Source organism: Periplaneta americana, chromosome 7 (genome assembly GCF_040183065.1).
Source record: "Periplaneta americana isolate PAMFEO1 chromosome 7, P.americana_PAMFEO1_priV1, whole genome shotgun sequence".
NCBI lineage: Eukaryota > Metazoa > Arthropoda > Insecta > Blattodea > Blattidae > Periplaneta > Periplaneta americana.
Window position 1 is genome coordinate 9,261,177 of NC_091123.1, and position 18,245 is coordinate 9,279,421.

Genomic DNA, 18,245 nt, shown 5'->3' on the forward strand with positions numbered 1-18,245 from the left:
TGTCAAGTTAAAGTTTATGACTAAGGTACTCCATGTGTGAACTCCATGAGCCGCCACTGTTTAACAAATTCCACTTTCCTACACGTAACAGTTTCGAAGTAATATTCAATAAAGGCAATCTATTGGCACTGAAAGTTGTCTTGTGCCATTTTACTATATTCTTTTAAATTTATATTTGGTTATAAAGTAGGTCTCTATTATTGCACAAGAGTTCAAGACTGAACACTAAATAATTTTACTATTTTTTGACACATTATGTCACTCTATGCCACAGTTCCGCACTTCAACATTTTCCTTAGAATACTCAGCGAAGAAAATATAGCCCTAGAGATAATCACAATTATCGAGTCTCATTCGTCTATTTCTAACTAAATTAGAGTAGTCTATAAGAATATTTAAAGTCATAGCAGTGACATTTACGGACTGTTCTTTTCTTTAGGCTGAATAATAGTTTATATTGTGATATTTTAAATAAAATATAAAACAGCGTCATGTACTGAATAACACTACTAGTTTAACCGCCACATAACTTTAACGTCAGCCATTTTAAAGACACAAGCACAAAGAAGATGACGGCTGGATAACCATATTTAAATGTTGTAAAATATTGCGCCAATGTATTGTTTCGACAGTAATCCAAAGAACACGTAACCATTATTATTATTATTATTATTATTATTATTATTATTATTATTATTATTATTATTATTATTATTATTAGTATTATTATTATTATGACGTAATATTTTATGTTTTATGTAAGAATAAAATTGACTGAAAAATTCTTAAAGTATGTAGGAACGAAAACTTGGCAGAGTCGTACTGAATTCCGTCATTCTTAGATTTAACAGCAATTTAACCGTAATGATAAGATGGCGAGACGCTTTTCATGCAAATGGCAACTTTCTGACCTATTCTAAGCTATTTTCTTCGCAAGTTCAGCTCAGCCAGATACTGAAGGGTTCGATATAACATATTTGTTGTATATAAAAAAGACTGTAATCTTCTAACACATTATTATTACTACGCTATTACTGTAATCTCATCTAAGTGATTCTGCATTTTCAGGACTCATTAAATTTACAATTACTATATGTTATCTGAAGAATCAGTGAATTTCAGAAAACTTTCTGAAAATTTACTCTTCTAGAGTCAAATACTAATGGAATACATCGGTTTCTATTTCAGACTATAATACGTAAATGCAATTGACTTCAGCTATGACGAAGACAAAGTCGACATAGGAACTGGAAGGTTCAGCATTCCTTCTTATTGTAGGTGTTGAGGATTGTGGTGGGGGGTGTAATTAGAAGCGTACCCGAGTCCGGGGACATGGGGCAGGCCCCCGAGATCACGGTGTTCTGGCGCAGACTCCTGGGAGGACTCTTGTACTCTCCTGCTGACGTCAGAGACGAAGTGATGCTGGGCAGCCTAATATCCAGGTGTGAACCCTTATCAGTCACGATCTGCAACAAGAGACATTACAGTGAAACCTTTGTGCTGTATTTCCATATTATACTCCATAGATTGTTTATTAAATTTTATTTGTATAATATATTCAATTTCGGTTATAATAATAATAATAATAATAATAATAATAATAATAATAATGATGATGATGATGATGATGATGATGATGATTTATTTAACATGGCAGACATCACAATCTGCATAGTAAATTATCTTTATTGAGTTCTAAGACGCCATCCGGTTCGCATAGTCTCGTCCATTATGACATTGAACAATAAAGAAAATTAGACCAGTGATGATCGGGCTTGCTATTTCGGGGTTGTGTTAGTACATGGGTTCGATTTCCGCTTGGGCTGATTACCTGGTTTTTCGAGGTTTTCCCGAACACTAAGGTGAATGTCAGGTAATCAGTAGCGAATCCTCGGCCTCCATCTCGCCAAACACCATCTCGTTACCACCAATTTCATCGACGCATTGACGCCAAATAACCTAGTATTTGATACAGCGTTGTTAAATAACCAACTGAAAAAGTTAAAAGAAATTATTGAAACCTCTTACTTAGAACGTGATTTTATTTTAAAATTCTAAGCACATAATTCAGAAAGTAAATAAACATAAAACTACAAAGAAAGGTCAAGCGATAAAGGAAAAAATAAACGGAAGGAAAATAGAAGGATAAAGAGAGGAATTAGGTAGAAATAAAGATCAAAGAATCGCGGACTGTAAAGAAGAAATAATGGAGAAAAATAACGGAAGGAAGAATGAAAAAAGAACGGCTGAAACAAAAGAAAGAAGTGAAAAGAACAAAAGAGCGGAGATGAATAGCTGGGAGGCCTTGGTCTCTGCGAGATGCTATCTCGTCGTTAACACGGTATTACCTGCATGCGGCCCCGCCCCCCTAATGCCCCACTTTGTCACATGCAAGCGCACGATCGTTCAAGCCGCGGCACGATTACCTGTCCGACTGATAGGCACTCAGACGCTGCTGCATTCTGTTTGCTGCACTTACGTTCAGCTGTTCAGAGGCCCACAACTTTGTGCGTTATTGTATTCAGATGTTATAAAGCCATTACTTGGGTTTTTATTCATTTATAAGTACAGGGTGTTTAATCAAAGCTGTTGGCATATCTTCTTCGAATTAAATTAAATTAAAACAAATGCCTGCATGATGATGATACAGATGATAGAGAACTACAAAATCTTATTTTTGAGCTATATTGCTAAATACTACAGTGCCTGTGTACATATTCAGTACACACTAAAATAAAAATATGAATTTTTGTTAGCTATGATCTATAACCTCAAAATGATACATAACATTTTTTTGTGCCTACGAACTGTGATAAAATGATATTTTAGGTAATGCTGGTAAATAAAAAATAACATTACACTTTTTTTTCATTGTGAAAAATATTTTTATAAGTACTTCAACTGTACAGTTTATAAAAGAACATTAATGTCTACACCTGGTTGGGCATGGATGTTATTTGGATTTTAAAAATTCGCAAAGAAAAATGTAAACGATTCTACATATAATATTAATTTCCCCGAAACATGGGCGTCTACTGGCGTCATATTGAGAAAATTATTTTTATTTTTATTTTATGCAATAACTAAAATTAAAAAGTAACATAGGTTGCGTGAAACGTTTGTGCTGATTGTTATTGTGTGCATGGTTCGGATTGTAAGAATATTTGAAATTTGAAATAAAATGTTGATATTTCTTTTCATATCTGTCTTACTGCACGCATTTAAATTTAACAAGGCGGAGCCTTCTCGTTAATTAGGCCTACTTCATAATCGCTTCCTCCTTCCATGAGGCCTAGACTCGAGACAACAATAATATAATAATTGATAGTAGAAACGATTCACACATCAATATGACGCCAGTGAGTTGTTTGAAATTGTAATGAATAATAATTATGTCATAATAGAAAATTGGAGTAATTTGGAAATGAATAACACAGTTAAGTACTTAGAATATGAGACTGTTATATTTAATTAACTATATTTCTGTCTTCATACTCCTCGCAATTAAATTTAAGATGGCGCCTTCTCGTTAACTACTTCATAATCGCTTCCTCATTCCATGAGGCCTAGTCTGCAGACAACAATGCAATTGATAATCGAAACGATTCACACATCAATATGACGCCAATGAGTTGTTTGAATTTGTAATGAATAATAAGCTATTACAGAAAATTGGATTAATTTGGACATTAATACCACGGTTAAGTAACTTAGAATTAGATTGTGTTAAAATAACTATTTCTGTTCTGGGTCCAACCTTAACAAAAGCCAAGGAAGGAAAACTCCAATTTCAAAGAGTAATGTGCCAAACTAGAATATCGCTTTCGCTGGAAGTTCTCGTTGTGCAACATCAGAGGTGAGTTTAAATCACAACAGGACGATAATGATGATGATGATGATGATGATGATGATGATGATGTTTTTGTTGTTGTTTAATCAACTGGCCGAAGACATGTCAGACCCTCATAAGTGATATCAAGAAGACAGCACTTATGAGGCAACTAGACCAGTAGGTAGTGGGGTAGGGTGGCCAGTTCCTTTCCCCCTCCATTGCATACATCGCCGACTAGCTACATATTACACTAGTCAGACTTCAGATTCATACAAACAATTGTTCTTTCTCTGACACATATCGTCAAGTGAGATGTACTGCTTGATAATAATAGATGTACTGTAGATATCAGCCAGAACCGGAACAACTGGATAATACGCACGGCAGACCAATATCGATAGTCGACTCTACTCGCTGGCCACTAGTCACCGGGCCGTACCGAGCCGTATCAAACAAAATATAATCGAAATGGTGGTAGTCAAATTCGCGACTATATTCTTAAATAATTCACTCCATTAGTCAAGTTCAAGGTTTTATGTAGTACAACGGCGGTTTTTTGAATGCATTAAAAGAAAATGAAGATGTAATAAGATAATAAACTAGGTTATCACAAGGAAATTAACAGGAAAAAAGGTGTGTTTCACGGAATACAATTAAAATGACGGAAAGTAAATTTCCGGTTAATGTTCGCCAAAGCGTAAAGTACGTAATTATGACGGCGTTGCTGTTTTATTTCTGGCCTATAGAAAAATACCCAGCCTTTTACGAAAAAAAATTTAAGGACCATGAAATTATTCACCGCTTTCATTATAGGCCTATTATTTTTTAACAATATTACGAATCAAAATCTGTCATATTATATAATTTTAACTACTACATGGACGAATCAAATCAAGCTAATCTAACCAAAGCTAACCTAACCTAACCAAAGCTAACCTAACCTAACCAAAGCTAACCTAACCTAACCTAACCTAACCAAAGCTAAGCTAACCTAACCAAAACTAATCTAACCTAACCAAAGCTAATCTAACCTAACCTAAGCTAACCTAACCTAAGCTAAGCTAATCTAAGCTAACCTAACATAACATAATCTTCGTAAATGCAAGGCCTGTAACCGGAGCAAGAAGGGATCTCAATCATTTAATCTGCAAGTACACACAAAAATAAATTCAAGTAAGGATCACGCTCCCACTGCATGAGAGGTCCGCGCATGCGCTACAGCAAAACTGTTTCTGTCCCGAGCCTCTCATCTAAGGCACTCGTCATAATTTACTCGCAATATTTACGCAAATACACATTGTCGCTAACAGTGGTGCTATCTCTCAATAATGTTCAGAACGAAGGAGGTAGACAGAGAGAGAAAAAATTTCTCCCGCCAACTACGCCACACACCAACGTCATGTTCTTATGTTGGTGACATTGTGTATTTACTTAAATTTGGTGGTAAACGTAACGGCACGGTTCAAAGTGACCGTGCTAATTCTCCAGTATAGCGTTATAATAATAATAATAATAATAATAATAATAATAATAATAATAATAATAATAATAATAATAATAATAATAATAATAATAATAAATAGAGATCTACTACCGGCACGGAAATATATATTAGCCAAACGAAATAGTATAAACGTAGTTCTCCCCCCCACCCCCACACACACACATTTCACTTACAGTATGCTCTTGTACACGCTGCGATTAGAAGCCGGATCGCTGGAGTGAGTATGGTACAATGTAATTGTCTCATAGTGTAAAATATATCATATAACTTTCTCTTTCGCAAATAATTGTCTTTATTGAAATAGGCCACGGTATGTTGTTTATTGCGAAATTTGAACTGAATGGAATTTTCCGGAGGTGGGCACTATGACCCAGCACTGTGACCTTTCAAGATCTATTGCGCTGTCCACACCTGTGGAGTAACGGTCAGCGCGTCTGGCCGCAAAACCAGGTGGCCCGGGTTCGAATCCCAGTCGGGGCAAGTTACCTGGTTGAGGTTTTTTCCGGGGTTTTCCCTCAACCCAATACGAGCAAATGCTGGGTAACTTTCGGTGCTGGACCCCGGACTCATTTCACTGGCATTATCACCTTCATTTCATTCAGACGCTAAATAACCTAGATGTTGATACAGCGTCGTAAAATAACCCAATAAAATAAAAATAAATCTATTGCGCTAACCCTCAAGCTAGGCGCATTCTCAAATCAACACCGGCTGATTACACTAAAGTTCGCTGCGTACTCAGGTTCCTAGCAGACAATCCCCCCTCGTCCCTAGGCGCCAGCTATGCTATGGAATGAAGATGCCTAATATGGGGACACAGGAAAAATCTCAACTGCTAACCTGTCCGCCACAAGTGTCACTATGGATTTTTCAATTAAAAATCTCAAGCCTGACCGGGGAATGGAATCCGGACCACCTGCGTAACAAGCTGAAGTGACCACTGACGCACCGCAGGAGTTGTTTCTTGTGAACAAAACGAAGTTGTATTTCCTGTACAAAGTTGGTCTTATTATTTATATTATTATTTATTTATATTACTATTATGACAAGTGTTGTATTGCATGTTTCCACGTATTCACATTTTTTATGTTCTAGTGATATTTAACTTATTTTATATTTTTGTTTTCGTATTTTCCGATAATGGTATATCTCTAATGTGATAAGCTGTGCTATGTATAATAATAATTTTCCTTACTGTGTGTACTTAAAAATATTGTATTCATTGTATGCTTTGTACTGCACTATTTTATTACTACTATTAGTATTATTATTACTATTATTATTATTGTTATTATTATTATTATTATTATTATTACTATTCTTATTTTTTATCATTATTATTATTATTATTATTATTATTATTACCAATAATTGTCTTATTTTTTATACTTTGTATGTCTAATTTATTTTGACCTGCTGTTCACATTTTATTATGCTTTTTTGTTTCTTTCTGTATGTTATATATTATGTCTGATTTCTTCTTACTTGTTGTTTACATTTTATTATTATTATCTTATTCAGTTTTGTGTGTAAAATTGTAGTGTACTTTGTAAATTTGTAGTGTTTTTGTAACGCAGTTTTTACTCCTGGTTGAATGTTAGAGAAGGCCATATGGCCTTAACTCTGCCAGGTTAAATAAATAATAATAATAATAATTATTATTATTATTATTATTATTATTATCATTATTATTATTATTATTATTATTATTATTATTATTATTATTATTATTATTATTTTGTGCGTGAAAAGTTGCTACGAACCTACCTACAAAATTTGTCGTATCTCAGATCACAATAATCTATCGGTCCTCACCTTCTTGTTCATGGCATACAGCTTGGTGGTGATGTCCCGGGCGATGAGTGTGGTGAGCACGGTGGCCAGGTACGTCTCCTTCACGAACAAGTACTCCAGTGACGAGCGCTGCCAGTACAGGTAGCGGCACGCCGTGGCAGCGATGATGGACACCTGGCCATGCAACACAAGAATGACAGGTGCTCGAACAGACATCAGGACTTCAGACAGTGTTCGCGTGCTAAGCGTAACAAATCGCCACTCTTTAACTATATCTGCAGTGAATCGTTAGTGTTTTGTTATTTATCGTGGTTGTAGTCGTTCTGTACATGGCGTTTCAGACTAATATTCCTAATTTTCAGATGTGTTAGACGACACGCAATTAAATATTTTTTTTTGTAACAAAGTAATGTCCGGAAATGCTTACGCAATATCCGATAAACTCAACAATATGAACGAGTTAGTTCCTATACACAAGGGGAGTCCACATATACAGGGCTTTCATTTCAAAACTTCCCAGTCAAAATAACTAATTATTTAAATTGAATTAAATTTAAACAAAAAACACATCAATTTATATACTGAGGGAGAAGTCTGAAACCAGACCCTGCAGAAACTCCGGAATCTCTAAGTCAGAATTAATACAATACTGTAAGCACAAAACAATACATTGGTCACACGTCTGTATCAGAAGAGGCTTCCTTTGAACCGTATTCATTGCCAAGACGTTTACTTCCAATGTTTGGCTCGACCTATTCATTGAGTAATTATTTACTATATGAACAGTATCAAAGCGTGTCGCGTCACAACGTAACAGATTTTCACTGGGTTGGTTCTTTGAAACTAAGCTCATGATATCGACGGCATCATGCCAGAAGGCCGTCTCAACAAAACTGCAAGCTTATATTAGAGCCATTTAAATATAGAATAATTTTTCATATCCTTGTCTACATACAAGGCACTGTCTTTGATTCTTCCTCATGCCCATTATAATTCTCAAACGCTTGTTTTCAAAATATAAATAGGTTTCAATAAAATATTTTAACAACGCTGCATTTGTTATACGCCCTTCTGATATAATGCCCTCGATAGAGTCTTCAACCGGACAACAACAAACTGTCAAAGAAAAAGATGTGTTATAAATTAATTATAATTTATTTATTTATTATGTATTTATTTATTGTTTATGTTTATTTTTATGTATATGTATTTATTTATGTGTATATTTATTTATTTGCTATTTATGTCTATTTATTTATTATTTACTTATGTTTTATTTATTTATTTGCTATTTATGTCCATGTATTTATTATTTATTTATGTTTTTATTTATTTATATGCTATTTATGTCTCTATTTGTTATTTATTCATATTTTTATTTATTTACTATTTATGTGTATATTTATTTATTTATTTATTTATTTATTATTTATTTACGTTTTTATTTATTTACTATTTATGTGTATATTTATTTATTATTTATTTATGTTTTTATTTATTTATATGCTATTTATGTGTCTACTTATTTGTTATTTATTTATATTTTTATTTATTTACTATTTATGTGTATATTTATTTATTATTTATTTATCCTTTTATTTATTTATTAACTATGTATATGTATATTTATTTATTATTTATTTATGTTATTTATTTATTTACTATTTATGTGTCTATTTATTTATTATATATTTATATGTACAGTATATGTATTTATTATTCATTTATGTGTATATTTATTAATTAATGTACTACACCCCAACTCTGGCTACTAGCAACAGGTATATATAATGAACACCATCAAAATACCCCTCATTTCTCATGAAAATCAAAAACTGAATAGGCTACAGTGGACTATAGTAGGCTTGTCAGCAAACAGCTAGATACATTAAGAAGATTTATTTATTTATTTATTTATTTATTTATTTATTAATCTATTTATATATATTGATTGGTTGACTTATTTGTTTATTTATTGTTTATTTAAATACTTATGTACTTATTTATCTAGTTATGTACGTATTTATTTATATATTTGCTTATTTATTTATGTAAACTTTTTATTTGTTTATTTTCTGTTTGTGTATTTATGTATGCATTTATTTATTTACAAATTCACAGGAAATCTTCCTTCTTTACTTTTAACAACCCAAAACTGTATTATATTTTGTATGGGATAAAAAGTTTGCAATACTATAGTAATTTTGCTAATATTGGCTAGATAATAATTGTTCGTGATATCAATTACGTTACTTGATCCAAATAAAATGACATATAATATCAATATAGTCCAGGTCCGCCACTTCAGAGTGAGTCCTTGTTTACTCCCGTTGTAATGATCCGTGTGGGGGTAGGTAGAATCTGTATAAACGTGCCGTCTGGTTGTGAGGTCGTCGTCCCTGTGCATGTCTCTGAGCTCTGAGGAAGCGTATAGCTTCAATTGATGTGTAGCAGCCAACATAAGCTAATGACAGGAAGTCAGCAAGACATCTATCCTTTTCAATTCCTAAATATAAACTAATCATCATACACGCAATTTAATAACACAAACACTTATGGTGCTATTCATAGACATTTCGCAGCACGCGCTACGAGCGTACTAAGCTAGCCCCGGCTATCCACTGGTTACTAGTACAGAATTCAAATCAAATCCTATCGCTAACACTGGTTTATGAATACGAAAAACGCTGATCATCCACCGGAAGCCCGCGCTAAAAATGTCTATGAATACGGCCCTTCAACTTTAAGCACTCGAACACTGCTCGAAATCTCGGAGTCAAATTTAAGTGGTCAGACTTTGTGAACACTCTACAACAAACCACTTTAGCAACTCCGAATCTCATTTCCGTAGAAAAAAAAATATTGTTTCTGTCAATGAGTTCTCTAAGTTTGGGTCAAACCTTCTCGAACATTCTTACCTTGAACTTATCGTCAGTGGTTGCTCGGCTGGACTCGAACTCAGGAGAGTCCAGAAACTCGCAGGGCATTATGGGATGAAGAAACTGATGGTCGGACATCACGTTTACCTAAAAATAAATAATAAATTTACTTTATTTTTATATAAATCTGTTGTCATAAATAATACTTATTTTTTTCACTATGAGAACTATAACTGAACACTGAAACGCAAGTATGAGAAATCCTCGTTCTTACATCATTCGTAAATATATGACGAAACGACTTATGTAAATTAAAGTTTTAAGCTAAACCAAGCTAACGAAATGTAACATAACCTATAAAAAATTAGTAGCCTATTTTAATATAAAGTCAGTCCCATTAAGGGCCAAATCGGCCCACAGGGAAGATAATCGGCATAAGTGACAGTAGGGTTGTCAGCGCTACATGCCACCAAAGAAACGTCCCTGGTACTCATTTACGTACATAAATCTTTGGACCATACTGCGGCTGGAAGGATTAGATCAATGGAGAAAATCCATGACACCATCGGGAATCGAACCCGCAACCTTCTAGCTTTACATCGTTATGGCTTAAACTCGACGCTACAGCGCGCCCTAAATTATAATAATAATAATAATAATAATAATAATAATAATAATAATAATAATAATAATAGTAGTAATTAAGTAACGTTGAATGTTGTCAGCCTTGTTCAATTCTGTAATAACTGATTTAGGGCGTTCTGACCATTGTTGTGGAAGCTTAAAAGCTCTATCCTCTTCTCGTTACAAGTCAAACACAAACTTTCGGTGATAAAACCCCTTTCTACTAGGCGGAAAGCCGCCAGTCCACTGATTGCACAGTGATACGGAACATTCTTTACCTTCCCCGATAGCAGCAGGCCTAGACGGTCGGTTCGCGTCAGGTTCTGCATGGCGTAGGCTTCTCCTGCGTGAAGGGACATGATCTGGGCGAAGTCAGAGCTCACCATTTTCTTGAACTGAAGGCGCGACACCTGCACAGGACGTTACAAGCATGAAGTAAACAGCTACTACCCCTCACTAGAAAATGCAGGTCTGGAAGTTGGAGGAAGTTAAGGGTAGAAAGTGTCAGTCTTGTGGATGGGGATCCTGGAAACGTTAATTTTGTTCATCACTCAGAGATCTGTAGTTGTCGAAAACTTCAGTTCAACAAGCAACTTTTCGTTATTGTACAGTTAGCAGTATCATAGATATGAGGAATGCTTCCACTGTAGTGGCATAATCAAATTTTTAATCATAACAGCGCCGTACAGTGGGTCAGAACGCGAATCTTTCTGGACAAAATTAATAACTTCTCTCTCATCTAACAGAATTTTATGAACATTTGCACAGAAGTTACAGGTAGCATCTATTGTTTGTGTACAAACTCTGATTACGTTTCTATGCTATCTGCAACGTCTATACAAAGTTCTATAAAAATCTGTTACATAGGATAGAAGTTATTAATAATTTTGTTTACCCGCATCCCTATAAGGAGGTAATTCCTCTTGTAGGTAAAAACGCAATCAGAGCACACAAACATATACTTATTACTTATGTAGGGCCTACAAAGTTCCATAAAAATCTTTTAGGAGAGAAGATATTAATTTATCTAAATGTACCACATATAAAAGGTAATTCTTCTCATGCAAAGGTAATTAGAGTTCGTACACAAAAAACATATGTTACCTGCAACATCTGTAAAAAGTTTCATAAAAATCCGTTAGGAAAGAAGAAAAGTTGTTAATTTTGTTGAGCTAGATTTGCATTCTGACCCACTGTGGCCGTCCTGAAAGAGATGCTATGGCACTTACCTGAGCTGAGAGATATAAAAATTGTATAAACACGAATCCAAGACCTCATTCTACGTATACTATACGAACTTCGACTAGGGAGCTAAAACTGCAAGTTAGAACTTAGAAGTTGAATTTATACAGCTTGATGCCCTCTATCACGTGTTGTTATTCTGTGATAGCATTTTAAAGACACCCTGTATAATCTTTAATTTGAATGTAAATACTTCTTGGAGTTTCATGTAATAATTTTTTCGTTTAGTTAGGTTATAAACAAAAGGGTTAGAATCTGACCTTGAAGGGGTGGAAGAGTGTCTGGTAGGCCTCTTCGAGTTCAGGGTCGAACTTGACGGGTCTGCGCTGGTAGATGATGTAGACGAGCTGTCCCATGTTGAGAAGCATAAAGCTGAAGTTCCAGGAGAAGATATCAGGCGCGCAGATCACATTCCAGGCCCAGAAGGAAAATAGCATGAAGCCTGCACAATACAGGGTGTAATGATAAAGAGCCTACACTAAGCTATGTAGAGAGGACAATAATATTAGGAAGCCTACACACAGGACGATACTGCGTGTAATAATAGGAAGCCCACACGCCAGATATACAGGACGTAATAATAAGGATAGATCTGAATCATACAGTATGTAACAATAAGAAGCCCAGTGGCGATTCCTCCATGAAGGAAATGAGGATGATCCTACAGTTTAATTTCGTGCCTCTGAGAAGAGAAAACATTTTAATTACAGATTTTGATTTTCAATGCGTCCCGACGTATTAATTTCCTTTGAGCTTCCACTTTTTGTCGTGAGTTGTCGCCACTGCACAGCTCAGATATAATTTGCGAGGAACCATCCAAATATCTTACAAGCAAACGGTATTTCTAGCAGTGAAGTTAGTGAACAGGGAAGAGTGCGGAGGGTGGGGTACGGCTTGAGTTTAACCGTGTTTGAGGATGTGACCGCGTATCCTAATACTACGACCCTTCTTTCTGGGTGGTAGAAACCCTGTCAGCGACTACAATAAGAATTTTCAGGTACCCTTATAGCCTCCTTAATTGCAGTTCATTGGTCATTTTAAAAGAATAGAATAAACAAAATGATAAATAATTTAAAGTGATATAATATAAAAAAACAACATGAATAAAAAATAAAATTACATAAAAATAAATAAAATAAACTATAACAAATACAAGAATTAACAGGACTTTCAGATGACAGGACAGCTGAAAGAATATCTTAAGTTGTATTTGATCATTTAGAAGAATTTAACTGTAGCAAGAAATTAATTGCCCAAACGTATGACGGAGCATCGGTAAATATCGAGCAGTACATTGGCTTAGGAGCCATCTTCGCAAATATAAAGGGGAGGAGAATCGAACTTCACTGCTAATTAATTGCCAGTTCCAGAATGGTGAGTCAAAGACTAACGACATAGGTCTACTTGTATTTATTTTGCATGCTCTATTATTATTATTATTATTATTATTACTATTATTATTATTATTATTATTATTATTATTATTATTATTATTATTAGTTTCTGTCTTGGTCATCAGTCGTCAATCTCATATTCTACATACAAAAAATATCACGAGTCGCCACTGAAGAAGCCTATATACAGGATAATGCAATGTGTAATAGCACGAAGTGTGTTAAAAATATACTTGATGTAGCAGTACGAAATGTACACAGAGAAAGAAACAGGGTGTAGCAATACAAATCAATTACACAGAAATAGTTTAGCATACATACAGATGAGGAGGCGAGACCTGGATGCGAACTGTAAAAGAAAGGAAAGAATGATCTATCAGAAAGAGAGTTTGTTTCATGATGGTTAATATTATACGAATCTACCGACACGGAAGTTCATCTCAGACTAAAACTTATCTTCCCCCTCCATACCCATCGGTGATATAGCTGCGATACATGATAAGGTCATAGGACAGGTCTTGTCTCCTCTCCTGTACACTTATAAAATTATTAAAATAGAAGGCTCCATTCGTGACGCTTTGTATGTTACTCTGTACACGTTTCGTATTGAAACAAACTATATGTATAGGCATATTGAGCTTACGTGCTCCCTAAGCTTAGGCTACTTACCGAAGATAAGCGCCGAGTGCATAAATAGGACCCCATAAATACTGCTGGGAGCGGCATACGATATGACAAAGCAGGCGTTGGCCAGCTGGAAAAGGACATGCTGGGGGTCGTTCCATATGGCGCACCATGGCAACGCCTCTGAAATAGGAGGAAAGGATGCAATCAGTGCTTTGCAGACCAACACTACACAGGAACATTGAGGGCGTGTTGTCGGCACGGCGCAGGGCTACCGCTGAAAGAACACATGACAAATAGTCAGTCTCGTTGACGGAAGATGTCCATATAGGAATTGAGCCATGGACCACTTGGATGGGAAGCTCGCACGTTATACACAGAGACAAGGCAGCGAACTAAAAATTATCTAATTATTATATTAACTTACTTTAAATTAATGATAATTTTATTATAATATTACATTATCTACCAAAAAGTAATTGGGCACTGTTTTTGCCCCTTAGGAACCTCGTGGTACCACCTCTTGTTGCTATAATAGTAGCCACCCTGTCAGGCATGCTCTCCACTAGTTTGTGTAGGATATCCACTGGAACGCGTCACCATTCCTCTTGCAACATGGCACTCAGTTGGACAATGGAAGTTGGCCGCATCTCCCAAGACCTCAATCGCCGGTCCAATTCTCCCCAAAAGTGCTCAATGGGATTGAGATCAGGACTCTGTGCAGGCCAGTCCAACCGGTGAACATTATTGTCTGCATACCACTGCATAGTAGCCGCCGAAACATGGGGCCATCTTCCATTGTCCAACTGAGTGCCATGTTGCAAGAGGAATGGCGACGCATTCCAGTGGATATCCTACACAAACTAGTGGAGAGCATGCCTGGCAGGGTGGCTGCTATTATAGCAACAAGAGGTGGTACCACGAGGTTCTAAAGGGACAAAAACAGTGCCCAATTACTTTCTGGTAGATAGTGTATAATACTCTATTATAATATTGATATAATGATGGTTGATATTTTTAACCGGTTATTAGAACAAAATATTTCCATATTTATGCTACTAAAATCACCTGAAAAAGAAACGTCAAAATATAACAAGTAAAATCATTAACATTGCTCTCTATTCTTCTAAGAATTTTACAACGACGATGATGTCTCGTGGACAGGAAGTAGACATTGACTGAAGCTGGAGGGTTTATTGTGTCGTCATGGCAACTTGGCGACAGGCCGCGGGCAGCGCTCCAAATGGGGGGCAGAGGAACTGGCACGCGCCATTTCGTCATAAGAAGCGTCGTGACAAATGACTGCATTGTGCTCTTCGACAGCAGTCATTTGTTTTGGCGCGAGAGAGTAAGTAATTGGCTCAAAAACTTCGTGGCCAGGCGACAGACTCAAATTTTCGTTTTTTACTATTTCAGATTCCTGTTTTTCTGGACAGTTTCAACCCTGGGACTGTACAGAACTCGGAGTACGGTATAGCTCATATCCCATTCCTCAGCGGTTGTTGTCCATCCAGATCGGTGCCAAATCCATTGTTTACAAACACAAGGCACTGCTTGACGTAGCAGCTGGGTATGCCAGCGGACATATTAACTTACACTGCAGATAAATTATGTACATATGTACCAGGAAATGAAAAACTGCGTATATACATACACACACTTAAAAGCCTTTTTAAAATCTAGGTTTCCATATTCGTTTATTATCATATTGCTATTATTATGTGCATCTTGATTACACACTTTTAACCAGTGATGTGCGCATGCGCGTAAAGTTCAATAGTCTAATTCTACACGTAAACAACACAAACACAATGTAGGCTATGTAATCTGCAGACAAATGTAATATCTTCTTTTTAGGTTCGTGAAATTGAGTTTGCGCAATTCAAGTAAAAAATGATCAACACATGAAAAGGCTTACTGCAAATGGTTTAAGAATGTAAAACCAGCTGTCAAAACCTTAATATTTTACGGTGAGTTTCTTGATAATGTAGGCCTACATGCTGTCATCTTTTCTAAGCAAATTTTGTACACTAATTACTATTTCTCAGAAACTAGACATTGCAGATGCAGCACAATAGTTTTTTTTTTCTTCAAAAATTTGCTCCCAGTTTTTTAACTAATCTTCAATTTGTGAATGATATTTCTACATACAAAAAAAAAAAAACTAAACATTTGCATTAACTAGGGAAAGTGAACACGTGTTCGTTTGTCAGCTTCTGTCAAACTATTTAGAATCCATCGAGCACACAAATTTCTTACAACAAGATTATGGAGGATCTTTCGTATTGCACGCATAACTAACCTCAAAGATACCCGAATTTCAGTATAGGTGATTCGATTATCTGATTTAATTATTTGACGCACAGCGTTGATATTTCTCCCACTGATCATGTAGCAGATCGACCCTAGCGAAAATCATCGCTAATGTAAGTATGTCCACGTTTGAATTCTGAAAACCAGTCATGCACAATCCTTGCTGATAGTAATTCATTTACAAAAACATTTTGAAGTCGTTGGTTGCATTTTTCGGCGTAAATGACGATTTATAATCATAAAAAGTAATAGCCCGAAAGACTTGTCGACTTAAATTCATTAATTCGATACACTATTAACTTCAAAAATATCCAGCAGCTAAACTAGAATGAATGAATGGATGAATGAATGAATGAATGAATGAATGAATGGATGGATGAATGAATGAATGAATGAATGAATGAGTGAATGAATTAATATTTTTGCACTGCCGTGTTTTCTGTAGTATTTATGGCTATTATTGTTACCGTAAACTGGGGTTACTTTGAACACAGAGGAATTGACCATTTTTTCAGAAAATCATATTTAGGTTTCTACATGCTGCATTTGTTATAGATGGAGGTAAATTATCATAAAATCATTCTCATACCAAATTTACCTCCATCTATAACAAGTTCAGCATGTAGAAACCTAAATATGATTTTCTGAAAAAATGGTCGAAGTTTCCTTTGTGTTCAAAGTAACCTCAGTTTACGGTTGGTCTTGAAAATCAGATTTCCTACACAGAAACATGTTGCTAGGGAAACCATGTTTCATAATATAAAACTATACTGAAATAGACCCATTACAGTGCACTTATTGTGACTTAGTTACCATTATATTGCAGTTTTGCGAAGGTTTTGGAATAATATTGCTCTAAACTTTCAATGCAAAATATATTGTATTTGCAATTTTATAATGCAAAAAATGTTATGCAATACACGTTTGTGAAGTGCATTACAAAATCTCGTAAATTGAAAAACGAACTTTTCAAACTTTTCCTCGAGTTTGTAAAAAGCACTTCCCAATCGTAATATACTATTAGCCTATATTTGGTAAACTTTAGTTGTCTTGGAAACTGTATCACATTTATTACCGAACAAAAGACAATCTGGTTTAGTACTATAGATTTCAGTTTGCAGAAACCTTCAGTGTGACCCCGTATTAAGTTATTGGGTTATTGATTATTGATTGAATAATTAGTAACTCAGTGATTTAGTTAATAAACCATTAGTGATTAGGTCAGTGAGTCAGTCCGTCGATCGCAAAGTCCAAAGTGATTCATGTACTACGTAGATGTGGTTTTAGCCCGCAGTTCCTCTTCCTAATGCTTATGGTGGGCGACTTTTATTTTCGATCGAATGTGCATGGATAACAAGTAACGGCCTTAATGGCCTCTTGGCATTAACCGGGCAGACTTGGCAGGTCACCGCAGAGACACAAACCGACTGGAAAAACTGATACAACAGCAGCATATGCGACATAATTGCGGCGTGGGAGATAACGTGATTCATACACATACGTACATACATATTATGCACATACTGGTTGGTACATTGGTACATTAATAAACAACGAAATATATAATTGTATTGCATATATACCGGAGTTTTTAAAAAATAACGCGTAATTTAAATTAAAACTGAATGAGGAAATTTTGTAAAAATGCTCAGACAAGTTAAAAATTGCATTTGGAATGGAATATTTCTAATTTTCTGCTAAGAACATCTTGTTTTATGTTCATTTTATTAATAAAACTGCTTTCATGACAAAGGGACTAACAAAATAGCATTAATAATAATAATAATAATAATAATAATAATAATAATAATAATAATAATATATTATCAAACTATACATTTTACCACAGTAATAAAAATACCAAAATAACGTGCTTCTGCAAAAGCAAATCAAGTATTGTATAATAATACAAGTTTACCTCAGTCACAAAGCAAATGCCTGATTGGAAATTTACATACCATGATTCATCACCGCCTCAGTCACCAGTATCATAAACATTAGGTCTAATCAAAATCCATACTCAGTTACATGAACGCAAG

General features: G+C 35.1%; 1 protein-coding gene across 3 annotated transcripts in view; it reads right to left on the minus strand.

The window, feature by feature from the left end:
• Positions 1-18,245, minus strand: part of LOC138702881 (popeye domain-containing protein 3-like) — a 57,939-nt gene that overhangs the window by 19,649 nt on the left and 20,045 nt on the right. For 2 of the 3 annotated variants that reach the window (XM_069830255.1, XM_069830256.1), the window contains exons 5-10: positions 13,939-14,076; positions 12,136-12,317; positions 10,912-11,043; positions 10,049-10,156; positions 7,152-7,304; positions 1,319-1,466 (exon numbers count right to left, since the gene is read on the minus strand). In XM_069830255.1, the coding sequence (XP_069686356.1) occupies positions 1,319-1,466; positions 7,152-7,304; positions 10,049-10,156; positions 10,912-11,043; positions 12,136-12,317; positions 13,939-14,076 (861 nt within the window). Of the gene's footprint in view, positions 1-1,318; positions 1,467-7,151; positions 7,305-10,048; positions 10,157-10,911; positions 11,044-12,135; positions 12,318-13,938; positions 14,077-14,961; positions 15,062-18,245 lie in introns of those variants that run through there. The other variant, XM_069830257.1, reaches the window with a different exon arrangement.